The sequence below is a fragment of the Erigeron canadensis genome, chromosome 3 (genome assembly GCF_010389155.1).
Source record: "Erigeron canadensis isolate Cc75 chromosome 3, C_canadensis_v1, whole genome shotgun sequence".
NCBI lineage: Eukaryota > Viridiplantae > Streptophyta > Magnoliopsida > Asterales > Asteraceae > Erigeron > Erigeron canadensis.
In genome coordinates, this window is record NC_057763.1 from 196,625 (window position 1) to 213,623 (window position 16,999).

The 16,999-nt window shown below is 36.1% G+C and overlaps 3 protein-coding genes across 3 annotated transcripts; 2 read left to right on the forward strand and 1 right to left on the reverse strand.

Moving 5' to 3' along the window:
* The first annotated feature begins 2,132 nt into the window (after window positions 1–2,132).
* Window positions 2,133–8,610, forward strand: LOC122590627 (protein ENHANCED DOWNY MILDEW 2-like). Its single transcript, XM_043762809.1, has 18 exons — window positions 2,133–2,240; window positions 2,627–3,067; window positions 3,161–3,257; window positions 3,352–3,405; window positions 3,478–3,638; window positions 3,721–3,814; window positions 3,955–4,053; window positions 4,158–4,405; window positions 4,492–4,575; window positions 4,650–5,024; window positions 5,116–5,161; window positions 5,353–5,421; window positions 5,583–5,624; window positions 5,715–5,825; window positions 5,941–6,012; window positions 6,107–6,225; window positions 7,327–7,396; window positions 7,476–8,610. The coding sequence occupies exons 2-18, from the start codon at window positions 2,652–2,654 to the stop codon at window positions 8,346–8,348; spliced, it is 3,030 nt and encodes a 1,009-aa protein (XP_043618744.1). The 5' UTR covers window positions 2,133–2,240; window positions 2,627–2,651; the 3' UTR covers window positions 8,349–8,610.
* A 1,401-nt stretch (window positions 8,611–10,011) lies between these two features.
* On the forward strand, window positions 10,012–12,836 carry LOC122594224 (cell division protein FtsZ homolog 1, chloroplastic). The gene is made up of 6 exons (XM_043766693.1): window positions 10,012–10,357; window positions 10,671–10,770; window positions 10,857–11,086; window positions 11,302–11,469; window positions 11,552–11,785; window positions 12,219–12,836. The coding sequence occupies exons 1-6, from the start codon at window positions 10,148–10,150 to the stop codon at window positions 12,471–12,473; spliced, it is 1,197 nt and encodes a 398-aa protein (XP_043622628.1). The 5' UTR covers window positions 10,012–10,147; the 3' UTR covers window positions 12,474–12,836.
* A 94-nt stretch (window positions 12,837–12,930) lies between these two features.
* Window positions 12,931–16,388, reverse strand: LOC122594223 (transcription initiation factor TFIID subunit 6-like). The gene is made up of 12 exons (XM_043766692.1): window positions 16,244–16,388; window positions 15,918–16,147; window positions 15,703–15,810; window positions 15,497–15,605; window positions 15,153–15,256; window positions 14,936–15,073; window positions 14,752–14,847; window positions 14,449–14,573; window positions 14,135–14,267; window positions 13,694–13,819; window positions 13,491–13,602; window positions 12,931–13,392 (listed from the first exon to the last, which is right to left on the reverse strand). The coding sequence occupies exons 2-12, from the start codon at window positions 16,134–16,136 to the stop codon at window positions 13,028–13,030; spliced, it is 1,635 nt and encodes a 544-aa protein (XP_043622627.1). The 5' UTR covers window positions 16,137–16,147; window positions 16,244–16,388; the 3' UTR covers window positions 12,931–13,027.
* Between the last annotated feature and the right edge of the window lie 611 nt (window positions 16,389–16,999).

A 16,999-nucleotide genomic window follows, 5' to 3' on the forward strand; every position in this document is an offset into this window, starting at 1 on the left:
GTTTTATGTAATCTAATGTAAATGTATTAAATTTTTAGTTGAAGTAAGTTGTATTTTTAACTATGAATGTTACGAATGTTTTGTCATGGGAAATTTTTTCCAAGCCACAAAAGTAATAAAATATTTACATTATCAAAAACAGGAAATATAGTGTTAAATGATGTTATGAACTTTTATTATGACGTATTACTACATAACATAAAATAATTTTATGTAGCTATAAACATGATATGTAGCCAATATAAATAACATATAAAAGATAATAAAATAACAAAAAATGTTAATGAAAAAAAGAATTATAACTACTATTTGAAAATATAAACCCCCAAAAAAATTAACCTGAAAATCAATAATAACAAAGAAAACAAACATATAATATTAATTTTATTTTTTACAACTGATTTTAATGATTTATTTGATCATTTCTTTTTTACATTGAAGTTGAATTTACAAAATCTCATGGTTACATAAAATCTAGTATTTATGATATATTAATAATATAGAAAACTTTATTTATAATTAAATAAATTTTGTTCTTCCACAAGCAAAATTTTGTTGGTAGCCATAAATATTGAGTTTCAAATACTTGGAAAGATTGTGTGAAAAACTATGGATTGTGTGTTTGTAATTGTATTGCTTACATAATATAGTTGTTTCTCTTTCTTGATTGGATCAATTGTAGATCTCAATACTTGAACAGTTGTATCAAATCCTTATTGATATTACCTATGCTTTAAACGTACTTGATGTATAGATATAATACATATATGTATGTATCATCTGTATTAGAAACAAAGCATGGGCCTAGGGGGTACGGGGAACACAATTAAAATTAAATGCTTGAGTGTAAACTTATATAAACATCTGTACTACCACGCAAATTTCTAGCTACTTTTTCCTTTTAGCATATGTAAGAGTTTTATTATAATTCAATTTAGTTTCTGATTATAATCCAACTTTCATTTAACAATTTTTGAATTAAAGGCTATATACACACAACCTATACACAACACATAAAACATACATATATCCCTCATATACAAACAGCCTGCCACCTTGCCATCCTTCTCCCGCCAAACTCGTTGTGAAAAACAACCTTTCTTCCCCCTTTCAAACACCCTGCCACCTTGACACCTAGCAACACTATTTCCGCCAAAGCCATTATTTGAAAATTTGGCTTATCCCCGCCCAAATAACCTCCCCCACACACTCTTAACACCTTATAAACAAGATTAGGAAACTCGTGACTCGGGATCGGATCAACGAGTGGGAGAGTCAGGAGTTTTTAAAAACTCGGATCGAAATCGGGGAGAACCTGGATCAAGTTCTTATATAGAAAATTTATATTTTTTAAAGTTATATCGAATAAACTTCAACCTTAAAACATAATTGTTTAAAAACTTAAATATAATTCTTCAAAGTTCAAACTTTATTCATTAGAAGCATAAACTTAAACCAATTTAGGATTTTTTAATTTAAAAAAAAAAAACAAAAAGAAAAAAACTTTGACCAAATTTGACCCGAGTTTTGACCTGATCCGGGCGATTCTTGACGATCCACCCGATTTTTGACCGAGTTTTACAAGCGACCAAGTCGTTGACCGAGTTTTGACCCGATTCCAGCCAACTCGACCCGTTTAACCCTTGATTCCGATTCCGATCCTGAGTTCCCGGGCAAGTCGGCCGAGTTTTACAACACTGCTTATAAAACACACTAAAAACATCACAACCCATGTTATAGTTTCAATGTGGCTGACCTATATGCTTGACAATGCAACTTTGTGATGCCACAAGCTTGTTCTCTTTTAGTATGAAAAGAGGATATATTTTTTAATTTTAATTTTAATTTAATAAATTTAAATATGATCATTAATTATAAAAACTAAGTTATATATATGTAAATATTTCAAATACTTTTTACATTTATATAATTATAGAAATCAATTAGTTTAATGATACAATTATGAAAAGAATTTTATAATCTTTTTTTTAAATCAGTTTTTAGTTTTTATTTCTACATACATTTTTTTTCCTGTCTAAGTTGTTATCAAACTATGATTTACTTGTATAAAAAAAATTTATTAAAAGGAAAAAATCTAAATGAACGACCGCCTTTTCGCTTGCGAAAAAAAAGGGGGTTTTAGACAAAAGACAAAAACCCTCTGCTCTCCTCTCCTCTCCACTTGTTTACGACTTACGACGACGACAGCAGCAGCAGCAATAGCAATAAATAAAAACAAGGTACGGCCACCCTTCTTCTTCTTGTTGAAATCTTGAATATATTGTTTGATTCTTTATGACGATGGCTCTCTTTGTACTCACTCACTCACTCTAGTTCTTTATTAGTGTCTGTCTGTCTGTCTGTCTATCTGACGATGATTTTTTACAACATGCATAAACCCTAAACCCTCCCTTCTTCTTTTTATTCTTCTTAATGATTATTATGTTGGATCCTGTTAAGTTTTTATATTATTATTAATATTCGTACTAGTTTACATATATGATTTACTTCATTCATTAATGTTGTTCATCTACTTTTCCGGCCGGCCACATGCAATTAATTTTGTCTTTGTTAAATACGCGTGACCGACATACCCTGTTTTCTTTTTACCCCCTCTTCCTGTTAGGCGCCGACGTATTACATTACATTAGATGGCTTATTTCGACGGCGACGAAGGAGCTCTTCGAAACGTCGTATCCAATTACTATTTTAACGGTGCAGATGATGAACCCGTTTCTTTTGCACCATTACCTGTCAAATGGGGTACTTATGACATTTTATATCACAACAAAAACCTCCATATCTATCTAAGGGGCACTACCGATAACGGTCTTCAAAAGGTACATAAGCAAGTCAAAGCATGGACCTTTGATCTTTCCAAACCAAAAAAACCCCAGATTTCAGTTCTCTCCAAAGACAACACTTGGATCAACCTTCTCAAACCTCGCAAGAGTTACGTGTCTGAGATACGCACAATTCTTGTCACTCTGCATTCTCTTCATTTTTTCAAGACACAACCCAAAGCATCTGCCAAACCTCTATGGGACCATCTCTCTAAAGTTTTCAGGTATACGTAACATACAATGCCTCTTTTGGATTGCAGTCGGAAATTAGTCCTCCTTTGTATTAGTTTTTTGTAACCGTTTTTTCTTTTTTCTAGCTACTATGACATCAGGCCCTCAGAGAAAGATCTCCTAGAGCATCTTAATTTCATTGGGGAAGCTGTCAAAAGGGACATAACGTTAGGAAGATCCAAGGTTCGTTTTGCATGTGGACGGCATTTATATTATTATCCTAAATTGAGGGTTGTTGGCCTTTGCTTATGTGTTGTAATGTTACTAAATGCAACAGTTTTTGGCTTCGTTACTGGAGGAGAGTCCCAGAAAGAAGAGAACTTTTGATCAGGTAGAATCTGACTTCTGAACTTTCTTTCAATTGCACATTTTCTTGACTTTATGGAAACTATACGCTTTGCAGAATGCAGACGGTATGGATGATGATGAATACGAGTATGGTGAACTCACCACACAAAACACTGAAGACAGCGAGTCTGATGACGAGAACAATGATGATGATGATGATGATGACGGTTACGATAACGTTTGTGCATTATGTGATAATGGTGGTGATCTCACCTGGTAATTAATAAAAATAGCTTACTTCTTGATTACATTTACATCCATGTGGACATTTTGAGACTTACATTGACATGTAATGCAGTTGTGAAGGGAAATGTTTTAGGGCATTTCACGCAACTCTCGAATCTGCAGGCCCCAATTGCAAATCTCTTGGTCTATCTGCTGAAGAAGTAAAGGTGTTTTTTCCATTTAAGACTTATATGCTTTTTACCCACCTGTTGATTCTGTTAATCTTATTTCTTCAGTTGATATATTTAAGGTTTCAAGTATATGGCATGATTTTTCTTAAATGCACCACCATTGTGTTTCTTTGCAGGGAAGAGAACCATGGTTGTGCTTGAACTGTTCTCATCAACAACACCAGTGCTTCGTTTGCGGAAACCTTGGGTCTTCCAATAAATCTTCTGGGGCAGAGGTGCACATTATCCCGACGTCTGATACTTTTATTTTTAATTATTTGCATTGCCATTAAGGTATCCTTAAAACTAACTTACACAATTAAGGAATATTGATATGTAGGTTTTCTGCTGTAGCTGTACAACCTGTGGCCATTTTTATCATCCAGAATGTGTTGCACAGTTGCTTGAGGACAAAAGTGACACCAGAGCACACATTCTTCAAAAAAAGATTGCTGCTGGTGAGCCGTTCACATGTCCTGCACACAAATGCCATAAGTGTAAAGAGGGAGAAAATGAGAAGATAAAAGGCTTGCAATTTGCTATTTGCAGACGATGTCCAAGGTCGTACCACAGACGATGCTTGCCGAGGTCATTTTTACATCTTTATATATCTGTTATTCAAACAGCTGCTCTATTAAAATTAAATTAAATATGATCTTTTGTCCTTTCTGCAGCAAAATTCTGTTTGATAAGAAAGATGTTGTAGCTAGGGCATGGGATGGACTTTTGCCTAAATCACGCGCATTAATATATTGTTTGTAAGTCACCGATCCCTTGATCATGCGAAAGTTATAAGAGATTTTAGCTAACTTAATTCTGTGGCACTTGTCAGAAAACATGAGATAGACCCTAAACTTCGCACTGCTGTAAGTAGCGTGAAGTTTCCCCAAATTTTTAGCCATAGCAAGAAGAAAGTTGCTCTGAGTGAGGAAGTTCTGAATACTGATTATACATCTAATGAGAGAATAGTTAAAAGATCTTGTCCATCTACTAGACCCATAGAGTGTTCCAGAAAGAGGGTGACAGTGTCATCTGGGTCAAAACCCGTGAAGAAACAAAGGGTAATCAATAACTCCAATATATCTTCAAAAAACAATCTTATAATGGAAGTTGAGAGGCCTAAACTGGATGATAACCGATCTTCTAAGAAGGATGACATTTGGGGTGAAAAAGATGGGCAAACCCTGAAATCCGCTTCATGTGAGAGGTGGACTTCTATTCTTTTCCCTCTATTTGGTTTTGTACCCTAGTGTTATTGGCAACATGAAATTCTTATAGTTCTGCATACTACATTGCAGGATAGTGACATTGATGAAAGAAGCTGCCTCAATTACACCAGATAAGGTAAAACGATACTATATTGGATTTCCACAGTTGCAAATTTGTTAAGAAGAGAGTAAATCTGTGATATTGACCTTGGGTAAAGGCTCTGTTTAGGCCATATTTTTATTGTAGTAGGCTGTTTGTAATGGAAGTAGTGCTCAAGGTCATATATACATCCATAATATGGTTTCTTTTGAATTGTTGTGATGTAGGATAAGCTACATGGGATGGGATATACATTCTTTGGTCGCCATTTTGCAAAAGTTGAAAAGCTGGAAGAGGTGATTATTGTGTTTATATGTCTGGTTGCAACTCATTATCATCGTGCTTTTGGTTGTCACTGAAGTCTCAGTGTTTATAAATTTCTGGAATTATAATTTATAAGTTGCTAGTTTAACTTCTTTGTGTTTTTATTGCTATTTTTGTGATTTTAAAAATGCAGATTATTGGAAGACTTAGTTGGTATGTCGAAGATGGTGATACGGTGATTAATTTTTTTCCAATTCCCCATTTTGCTACACTTTTTCTATGTTCCTGTTTGTAATCTAGGACTCACTATCCTTTTTATTTACAGATAGTTGATCTATTCTGTGGAGCAAATGATTTCATCCGCCTCATGAAAAAGCAGCTTGATGAGATGGGGATGTCATGCTCGTATAAAAATTATGACATTACCTGCCCAGAGGTGCATACTTACTAACTTCAGTTTAAGGGGTGTAGCTTCTGTTGGAATAATTGTTTTAGGTTTGTTTGATCTCTCATGTTTGCTTGGCTGCTTTCTAATTTGTTTATGAATTCAGAGTGAGTTTTACTTTGAGAATACGGATTGGATGAACGCTCTTTCCAAGGAATTGCCTTGTGGATCACGCTTGGTGAGTCAACAGTATATCTCGTGTGATGAGTCAACTTTGGGACCCATTGCTTTCTGTTATTTTTGTTCCTTACTTCAATTTTATTATCATGTAGATTATTGGACTAAATCCTCCATTGAGAAAGAGTGCCTCTCTTTTAAACCTTTTTATAGACCAAGCGCTTCTGATTAAGCCGAAGCTTATCATTCAATTTGTTTCCCCAGGGACTAAAAGGTATTGTGCTCTCTCTCTCTCTCTCTCTCTCCGTTTAGGTTTTTCACTTATTTAACCCAGTAAGCCTATTAGGTACTTATTTGATCCCATTAGAGAAAAATAATAGGGATGATTGCTTAGAAAGTATCCAAACTTGTTCGAAAATCCTATTTAGAGTTCTCAACAAAAAGAGGCTCTTTTGTGGGGCAAACCTTGCCAATTTCACTTATTGTGCGTACCTGGTTACCATTACAACAAGTTACCGGTAAAACTCATCTTTTCAATCTATTTTTAAAAAAAATATTTAATAGAATGAATCTTTTTCATTTTCCACCGTCACCATAATCAAATGACAAACCTAATCGACACTCCAGAAAATAAAAAATTTATATCTTTAAGAACCACATGCACAACAACAAACTGAAAATTATCCATTAAAAAACCCAAAAATCATCCGAAGTTATTTTGGTTATCATGGTGTTGGGCGAAGGCCCGTGGCAGTGTCGTGAAGGTGAAGGCTGACTGGCCTGGTCTTGGTAATGGTAAGTGACGACGTGGGGGTTACCGGGGATAATGGAGTTTTTACCGGAGATGTGTAGTTGAAGGCTGCCTGGTTTGTTTGTTTTTTAAGAGAGGTTGATTTGTATCCCTTTCTTCATATTTTAATCTTAAGGGAGTTGTATATCTCTGTGGATGTTTCAATTTTAAAGTGGAATCGATATTTTTAAAGATGAAGTAAGGGCGCGGGGGAATTAATTGATTTGACTTTTTGGGAAATTCAATTGATATCATTAATATGTACACGGGGATTCATAGTGGATTCAATGTGTAAAAAATAAGCAACAACTGGATATACATCAGTGTGTGCCTGTTTGTAGGTTACTTTGTCCTACAATATTGCAAAATGGCAAGTTTTGCCCCAAAAATGAGCCAAAATTTTTTGAGAAGCCAGAATAGGTTTTTGGGACAAGTTTTGATACTTTCTAATCAATCAGCCCTAAGTTTTAGCCCAGGTTTACCCTTTATCTATAAATGAGTCTCCACTAGACATTCACGCATTCTGACCATTTTCTTTTTGAATATCTATTTATGTATAAACAATGTGAATGCTTTTCTGACCAGGTTAGATGACGAAGATTTAAGAACTCCATATGATCTGGTTTGGGAGGATGCAAAATTGCTAGCTGAGAAGGTGCATTTTGCTTTCAATTTCTAGTTTTTGTCGGCATATGCGACCTATTCAATTAAATTGTTGTTTTCTTTCTTTCCAGTCTGTTTATCTCCCTGGATCAGTTGAAGTGAATGAGAAGCAAATGGATCAATGGAATGACAATCCGCCAGCATTATATCTTTGGAGTCGTCCAGATTGGACTGGCAAGCATATAACCGTTGCTCAGCAGCATGGCCATGTATCCAAACTACAAGAAGCTCATGAAAAGAAAGCCTTGGTGGATAACCATGACTTAAATAATCCACTTCTCATGAGAAGCCCGAAAGAAAGCTCGCAATGTGATAATGATAAATCTCTATCTTGTGAGACCCCATTTTTGGATATTCAGTTTCCGCATACAGAGAAGAAATCCCCGTCTTCTCATCAATCTCAAGTTCATGAAACTCGAAACTCGGATATGTCAACGGGACATGATTCGAAGCTTCCATCCCCTGTCCCTTATCACTCTCGAGATCCGGAGACTCCAGACTCGGGTGTTGACCTTATGAAGAACCAGGCGCCGTGTAGATCCTGTTCTCATCACAACATTGCCAACAGGGGTCATTATATAGGTGCACTATACATGTGGCCGAATGTTGTCAGAATTCCTTGTTATGAAAGGGAAATCGTAGAGTGTCATGGTTATGGTAGGGAGGCTTATGTTGGGGAGGGATCGAACCACAGACTAGATTCTTCTATGCGTCAAAGGTTTGTGAATGGCAGGGGTCATTGTGAGGCAGGGCATTCAGCTTATTATACGCTTGCAGATCAATCATCATGTAACAGGTCTAGCACATCTGTGATACAACGATATGCACCTAGACTGGATGATTTAAACCACTTGTGGATGCTTCATGTACATGGGCCACATATGGACGCTTCTGGTTATGGCCCTGGCCCACACCAGCCCTTTTCACACCAAAAGTCGTCGTAGACCTGATGAGCGAATGTGTCAATGAAGTCATCTGTAAATATTACTATTTGAGGAATTGTTGATAGTAGAGAGTGCTTAGTTGTCATTGGTGAAGCTTTTGAGTCCATCTTTTTGGAATTAGATGTTTACCCAGATGGCTAGGAGGCTGAAGTTTTGAAGCCTCGTTTTTGTGTTTTGATATCAACCTGATCATAATTTTTGAAATGGTCCATACGCAGCGGATGTAAATTTTGTGATATTAATTTCGATCAAAGGTGAAATATGAAGCTGCGTAATGGACAAGCAAGCAGGATATAAGATGCAATTTGTACGTCATTTATAATCTTACCCTTAAAACTTAATTTCAAGCCCATAACCTTTTCTTAAGACCACATGTAGATGTGTTTTGGTTCCACGTTAGGGAAACAATGGGTATTATCATCGATTGTTTTATCAAAATGATCATATTTTCAATAAGACCAGCAAAAATTTCATTTTGACTTCAACCATATATTATAATGTGTATGTAAGATTCAACCCGTGTATGGCTCAACAAATTTTTTTGATATTATAGTGGGTATGATATTAAGAAGAAAAGAGTTTGTTATTGTATTGTTTAGAGTCAACTCTATATCAATCTTTTGTTTTCCGTGATAATGAGTTAGAGTTTACTTTGACTTGATCTAAGATGTGGCAACAGCAACGGTACCTAATCCCGGCAAAGCCCGGTATGGGGGAGATACGATGTAGATAGACTTTACCTCTACTCAAAGGTAGAGAGGCTGCTTCCAGATCCATCAAGGTGGAAGGGACCTTCGGCCCAAAAATGATAAAAAAAAAAATGGTTAGATCCACCGGAGTGGGACCTTTAACCCGAAGGGAATATTTTCGATCTCAAACTCTCAATCTCAAAAACCCTGATCTCGATCTCAAAAACGCTCAATCTCCGATCTAAGGATCCAGGAAAAAGAGCCGTTGGGGAAGGAGAGAGCAGAGGGTAGAGAGAGAGAGAGTAGAGAGAGAAACCCTAATATTAAGAGAGAGATGTAGACTTGATCTAAGATATGAACACAAAATGTAAGCTATAGAAGATAAACAAACTCATTAAAAGAAAGAAACATTATTCCATATTCATACTAATATTAAAAAAACAAATTAGATAAAACAAATTCTTTTCAAAAAGGTAAAATCGGAGATAGAAAGCATGTTCATATCATTGGTGGGCAAAGTTTCTCGTGTTTATTCTTTGATAGGCTGATATTAAACATTGCAAATGAAACTTCACATGTATATAGAAAACACTTGGTAACATATTCATCCATAAGTAAGTTAAAAAAAAAAAAAATTCGTATAAGAGTGCATTCTTGAGTTTAATTTAAAAGAAAAGAAAAGAGAAGATAGGATAGGGAAAGAAAAGAAAGTTTTTCTTCACAATCAGACCAATATTAGCAGGAAAGTTTTGGATAAAAAAGGGTCATTTTTTTCTTTCTTCCCCTTTTCTTTTCTTTTATAAAGAAAAGTCAAGAATGCAAAAATAAAAGATTTCCTATTTTTTTTTTCTTACCCCTTAACAAAAAAATCTCAAGAATACACTCTAGAAGGATTATTTCATTTTATCCATGATAAAAGTAAAAAGTAACAAATAATAAGCCCTAAAGATTTAGGCAAGTTTGGGTGTGTATTTCATTCATGGTTTGCTGCTGAATACTACTAACAGGAGAGGCGTTATTCACTCGCATTTGCGGTTTGAGAGATATAGTTGTTGTTAGTATATAGTGTATAATAATAATAAAAGTAGTAGAGAGTAATTCCTCTCGCAAATGGCAACACACACTATAACCAGTCTGCTTCAGATACGCACCACCCACAACCTTTCCGTCTCCACAGGCTGTTCGCTTTCCCTGAGGGCCCCACCGCGCCGTTCTGCCGTGTGTTGTTCCTCGTCAATGGATTCTGCAAAAATTAAGGTTGTCGGTGTTGGTGGCGGTGGCAACAATGCCGTTAACCGCATGATTGGTAGCGGCCTCCAGGTCTCTTTCTTTTTTATTTCTATTTAATAATCAGTGATAAGTAATAATTTCTCTGGTTTATCTTTCATCTTTTCTGTTATCCATTTTGTTATTTTATTAGTTTGTTTATACGGCATACCCTTGACTATATCTTTAAAGATACCAATGTATGTTTTTCTTCTTTCGCTCTGGATTTTTCAAGGAATTCGGATGTTTACTTGTTGTGCTATTTACTAGGTGTTTAGGCCCCGAAAAACATTAACTGCTATAGATACTTTGTTATACATATATTAATAATTTATGTATGTGTTACTGAGCATTTCTTCGACATCAGGGTGTTGACTTTTATGCCATCAATACGGATTCTCAAGCGCTTCTGCAATCTGTTGCACACAACCCTATTCAAATTGGAGAGCTTCTGACTCGTGGACTTGGTCTGCTAGTGTGATTCTTTGTCATCTGATAGCATCTCATTCCCTGTTTAGTGCTGGTTGAGATTGACATTTGGCGAGGCATGCAGGTACCGGTGGTAATCCGCTTTTAGGGGAACAAGCTGCAGAGGAATCAAAGGAAGCAATCGGAAATGCTCTTAAAGGATCGGATCTTGTGTTTATAACAGCAGGTATGGGTGGCGGTACAGGATCTGGTGCTGCTCCAGTAGTAGCCCAGATAGCAAAGGAGGCAGGATATCTAACAGTTGGTGTTGTTACCTACCCATTCAGCTTTGAAGGACGCAAAAGATCAGTGCAGGCAGGTGACCAGATACGTATGCTTCTTTAGGCGGTTATATACCATCTTAAACACATAAAATGTCCACATAAAGAGGTTACATATATATATATATTTTTTTTAGTTTGCCTTCTTCATGACTATAAATCAGATGATAGCATTTAATTATTAGATGGTATAAACTGTGCTTGGTTTTTATATGATACAAAAGATTATATCTTTGCGAACTTTTTCAGGCATTGGAGGCTATTGAGAAACTGCAAAAGAATGTTGACACACTTATAGTAATCCCAAATGACCGTCTACTCGATATTGCTGACGAACAGACACCACTTCAAGATGCGTTTCTTCTAGCTGATGATGTACTCCGCCAAGGAGTTCAAGGAATATCAGATATAATTACAGTGAGTGCTTTGGATAAACAATATTCTATCACTTCATTTGCATGCTTTCTTGCTATGACAATTGGCATGCTTTGCTTTGCAGATACCTGGGCTAGTGAATGTGGACTTTGCTGATGTTAAAGCAGTGATGAAGGACTCGGGAACTGCAATGCTTGGTGTTGGGGTTTCTTCCAGCAAAAATCGGGCTGAAGAGGCAGCTGAACAAGCAACTCTTGCTCCTTTAATTGGATCATCTATCCAATCTGCTACTGGCGTCGTTTATAACATTACTGGAGGGAAGGACATAACTCTGCAAGAAGTCAATAGGGTGTCTCAGGTACTCAAAATTGACTATATCTTTAGGAGATTAACTAGTAAAGTTAACATGATACTTGTTAATCTATTCCGCTCAAACTAAATATTAAATAACAAACATGTATGTTGATATACACATGTTGATTCTGATTGTTTTCATGGTAATGGAAGTCCACTAGAGGTGATGTACATGTATTGCCGGTAGCAAGATGAGTGGGTCCGGTTGAAACAAACACTTTCTTATTTATGTTTTAGATTGATTGGCGTGTACCAATATGGTTCTTGGGATGATGAGAGGATTCCTTCCAATTTACCATTTTTTTCTATTTATGCATTAAACATTATTCATAAAATAGTAATCAAAATATTAAGAAGGTTTTTATACTATAATAGACTTTTGGGTTTTTTCAACCCATTTTGACCCGTTCTTTGTATCCGAATGTGCTCTTTGTCAGGTGGTAACAAGTTTGGCTGATCCTTCAGCAAATATTATATTCGGGGCAGTTGTGGACGAAAGATACAATGGGGAGATTCATGTGACTATTGTTGCTACGGGATTTGCGCAGTCTTTTCAGAAATCTCTTCTGTCAGACCCCAAGGGAGCAAAACTTGTTGATAGAACTCCAGAAATCACACAACCTTCCATTTCTCCGAAGTCTTTGACCATGCCGTCACCTACTCCATCTCGTTCCAGGAAACTCTTCTTCTAAACCATATCTTACGAAACTTCAACCCTTATGTTTTCACGTTCTTAATTGCTATCTGCATGGATTTCTGCTTTTGCTTCTTTCAGTATTGGTTTCTTGAATGTGTAATAGTTTTCAGTAATTGTTTTAGAAACCTAACACCAAGTCCAATGCAAATGAAAAGATGAAGTTTTAGCCGTATAAAGAAACTGTTCACTTGATTAAACTGCTCGCTCAATTCAAGTGCATTTGTGTAATTTTAATTCATCTTTGTATGTTCCTTGTGAGAGCTGTAAGCGAAGATGCTATAAACCTAATACTATGTTATCTAGTTATTTTTTTGGATTTAAATGAAAGGCAACGAAAATGAAGGAATATTTTGTTTAATTTTCCTTTTCCAAAGTGTGATGCTTAATTGCCGCTTATGGAATAGTTGGAAAGGTAATGGGAAACAAAATGTTGTCCAACCACAACCGGAGAATTTGGTACAACCTGCATATTCCTTTTTGGATAAAATTACCATTAAAGTATCAATATTACACATTTCTATTTGGATGTCAATAAGCGGTCTACATGGTTCATAGGTGTAAATTACACAATTCCGGCGAAGGTACAAATGGGAGCATGCCTTGACCAAAAAGATCATAGAGTTTGGGGAGCAAATGTCCAGCATTTATTTCCTTTTTCCATGCTCGAGACACAGCCACTGATGAGTGAGTTGCACCACCAAACTTGTCTCTCCTACCACTGCTCCCTGCCATTTGGTCATTAGGTAAAAACCTGGGTAATTGGTGCATTCCTGCATCTGTGCCACCATGAGTTATTGAAAACCCACTGCTGGGTCCTTGCATCTCTACCTTCACTAAATGTGAACCGTCGGCTGTTGCTACCTTTTTGAGTGACTGATCCATCATGTTGTTCATGCTTCCCAACTTCCGTTTGTCTTGATATATATCAAAATAACAAACAGTATGACCATACATGATAATCGAAGATGCCATATCACGATAAAAATGACAAGGTTTTATAGATAAGTCATACTTGGATTTGCTGTCCCAAATTTTCCATTCCTCTTCCAGATGCTATGTGATGGCGGAGACAAGAGATTGGGAATCATCTTAAGTTGACTGTAAATACATAAACCAGCTGCACACTGCAAATTTATTTCAACTTCATTTCCATCAACATCCCATCGATACAAGTACAGAATATGTAAATCAAAGCTGAAGTTGCAGAAATCTCACCATTAACGCACCATGCACTCTCCAAGCCTCCTGCCTTCTGCTCTCATTTTTTTGCTTCTCAGGGTGCATTTCTGGTTCTATAAATTGTAGATACGGATCGAGATTTGGTAGCAAAAGGAGACGAACCTATGATATAAATACGAGGCGTAAACAGATTAAATTGTGTACAGTATGGTACATAGAGATAAATTGTACTAAAAAGAAGTGCTTTCCGGAAGTAACTTAGTAAAATCAATTTCAAGAAAACTAATTCAATTTATGTTATAATAACATCAATTAAAATGAGTTCCTGACTATGAAGTTTAATTTTCCCAACATGCATGGAAAAATGCACATGCTTCACATGTAAGAATGACTAAATATCCAATAAGGAAGTAAAATGATACAAATATGATGTGGTCACCAATAAAGTGGTAGAATTGGAACACTAAAGGAAATTACCACACTTGATCCAAGGGAAGTAATCCCTTTTATAGCACCATAATGCTGGGGAAACGCTTTTGCTGGGTCCATAAAAGCATGAAGAAGAGTTCTAGTCACGCGTAATTGAAGATTATGAAACCCATATCCAAACCTGCCATAAATCAAGAAATAAAAAATGAATTTATAACAATAAAGACATACAATCTATTAGCTGGAAGCTTTGCTTTTAAGTTATTCACTATATAACAATAAAGACATACAATCTATGTCTTAATCTTTGTCATAGATATAATCATGTGCTTTCAGATAGAACCGGATATATACATACATACCTCCTACATATTAAAGCCACCACGTTAGCTGTGAAGTTTCTAAGTTCCCAGTGGTTATCAGTTAACTTATTCCCCAGGCTTTTTGCAACAAGACAGGTCATTACAGATGGCATCAGTTGGTGCAGCTGTGGAAAAGAAGCAATTAGATACATCAGACAAACACTTAAATGCAACTTATAATATAGCACTGGAAAATGTTACATGTCAGCATCAGATTTTCCTTTATCAAATGAATTGTGAACTATAATTTGTGCTGACAAATATCAATGGCATGACGTACGTAATACACGTATTCGTACTTACATAAGGTTCAATATGCAGAAATGGGTTCTGTAGAAGACTCCGTACAAGGCGCATTAAAGCAAACAAAAGATGAAAGTTGCTTAGGTTGCGAGTGACCTGACAATCATTGCAAGGCACAAGCAATCAAATTAGAAACCATACAAGGGAGTAGTCATTCAGCAATAATGGCATGGCGATTGATTACCTCTTCAGCAACAAAGTATATAAAATAAGGCAGCAAAGGATGAAGCCCTGCATCAGTCGCCAAACTCAACAATGCTTTGTTGAAGATAGGCGAATTTGAACGACTTACAGTAAGGTCCGTAACTTTTTCAAAGTAAAGCTACACAAGAAACCAAAAATGGAGTGAGTTATATACTAGTGTATTTAAGGTGGGACATGATGTAAATAACGAACAATACCTGGAGTTCTATTGAGAGCACATGTTTGGAAGGAGATTTAAGGTCAATTGAAACCCCATCATCTTTGGAATCAAGTTTCTTATTATCAAACGGGGATACAAGTACTAGAAAGGAAAAAAGGGAGAGTAGATTTAGTTGTATGTAAAAATGGTTATTGAAATGCACGGCACGTGTATCACTTGGGTGAACTTTAGTTGAAAATATAGCAACAGGCGGCATGTATCATCTAGCGTACATTCATTAACAACGAATAGTAGCACACAAAACGGTGATACAATGAAGAAAACATTGATAAAAAGAAGAAGCATAGTAAATAATAAATTAAAGAGGTGAAAGGAGGGTACCTTCAAGGGGAGGATTAAGAGGAATGGCAGGTTGAACGCCTTCAATAGCAAGCCAGTGAGTGACAAGTGCGGTATCAGGAGGCGGTTTTGGAAGGGGGGCGTTAATTACCTGATCATTATCAATCAAGATTTCACTCATTCATTCTAATCTAGCAACTAGAAGAGGCCGGGTAAGGAAGGCGGTAACGAATTAATAAGAAATGTACCTCCCTAAAATCGACATCCTTATCTTGGATGTAAAACAAATCCTTACTCTGGGGAGCTCTTTTGAATTGCAACGAAGAAGAATTAGCGGAAGACGCAACATATATGGGCTACCAAACACAAATACATACATGTATCTTCTACATATTAGTACATGGTCAAACATAATTATATATTTAGAAGAGAGGGTAAAAAAAAAAGAAAAGAAAGAAGCAACCTCCATTTTTCTGAGTTGGAGGGCAGTATCAACGTCGAGTGACGTCAGACAGGTGCGCTTGGAGTGATGCATACATTTGATAGCCTCCTGCATGATCTCCCGCACCCGGTACTCGATGTCGGAAGCCAGAGCAGGCAACACCTCCGCCGACAGATTCGATACCCCGATGCTTTGCGCGATCACTTGAATGCTTTCCTTCTCTACCCCCACCCTCTTCATCCCTTGTCTTTCTTTTATTTCAAAATTATTATTACTATCTGCGTTATACTATAATAATAATAATCATCCAAATTTCATGTCACAAGCCCTAGAAATCGATCAAATACCTGGGAATTTTTTTATTCTTTTTCCAAAAGAATTTGGGGAAACCAAGACTTGCGGATCTATTTGGCCCAATAAACAAGGCCCATTTATCCATTCATTTTCGATTTTTCTTTCAATCTTTGGAATTGCATTTTAGCCGATGGACTGATGGAGTGATAAAAAAAGGTTTTGCTTTCACAAGGCCGATTTGGATAAGTGGCAAATAATTTGGCTTTTGAAAACACAAGTCAGGAGTTCGATTCTCATTTTATGCTAATGTCAGAATCTTTTTAATCTGTTATTTAGGTTTCTACCTAAGTAGAAGTTGAGACATAAATTAATTAACACTTTCCTTAAACTTTACACTGCATTCTTGAGTTTAATTTAGAAAGGATAAGAAAAGGAATGATCGGATATTATTTTATTTTTTTATTCTTGAGTTTTTTAGATGAAAGAAAGGAAAAGAATTGACATGATAATTCAAGGGTTTTAAGCCTTAAAATTTTCTGGCCAAATTGGCCTGATTTGGAAGAAAAAGAGAAAACCTTTGTTTACAATTACCACTCTACCCTTGAACATAACCCTTCAAATCTTCAATAATCCAGCCACACAGATCTATCTTCCTAAAGAAATTGAATATTTCTTTTGTTTTTGTAGTTGTTTTTGTTGTTTTAAATTTGTTATGGGGTGATAAATAGAAAGAAAGCTTTAGGCCAGTCTTGTTTCTCTGAATTCGTGATTGATAGATCTTTTTTTAAAAGCCAAAATCGTTTATAATG

Coding starts and splice junctions, on each gene's coding strand:
- LOC122590627 (XM_043762809.1), top strand. CDS start 2,652: ATGGCTTATTTCGACGGCGACGAAGGAGCTCTTCGAAACGTCGTATCC. Junction 3,406..3,477: donor AGAAGAGAACTTTTGATCAG/GTAGAATCTGAC, acceptor TACGCTTTGCAG/AATGCAGACGGTATGGATGA. Junction 5,826..5,940: donor ATGACATTACCTGCCCAGAG/GTGCATACTTAC, acceptor TTATGAATTCAG/AGTGAGTTTTACTTTGAGAA.
- LOC122594224 (XM_043766693.1), top strand. CDS start 10,148: ATGGCAACACACACTATAACCAGTCTGCTTCAGATACGCACCACCCAC. Junction 10,771..10,856: donor GCTTCTGACTCGTGGACTTG/GTCTGCTAGTGT, acceptor CGAGGCATGCAG/GTACCGGTGGTAATCCGCTT. Junction 11,786..12,218: donor AAGTCAATAGGGTGTCTCAG/GTACTCAAAATT, acceptor GCTCTTTGTCAG/GTGGTAACAAGTTTGGCTGA.
- LOC122594223 (XM_043766692.1), bottom strand. CDS start 16,136: ATGAAGAGGGTGGGGGTAGAGAAGGAAAGCATTCAAGTGATCGCGCAA. Junction 15,074..15,152: donor TGCTCTCAATAGAACTCCAG/GTATTGTTCGTT, acceptor TTTCTTGTGTAG/CTTTACTTTGAAAAAGTTAC. Junction 14,574..14,751: donor TTCTGCATATTGAACCTTAT/GTAAGTACGAAT, acceptor TCTTTTCCACAG/CTGCACCAACTGATGCCATC.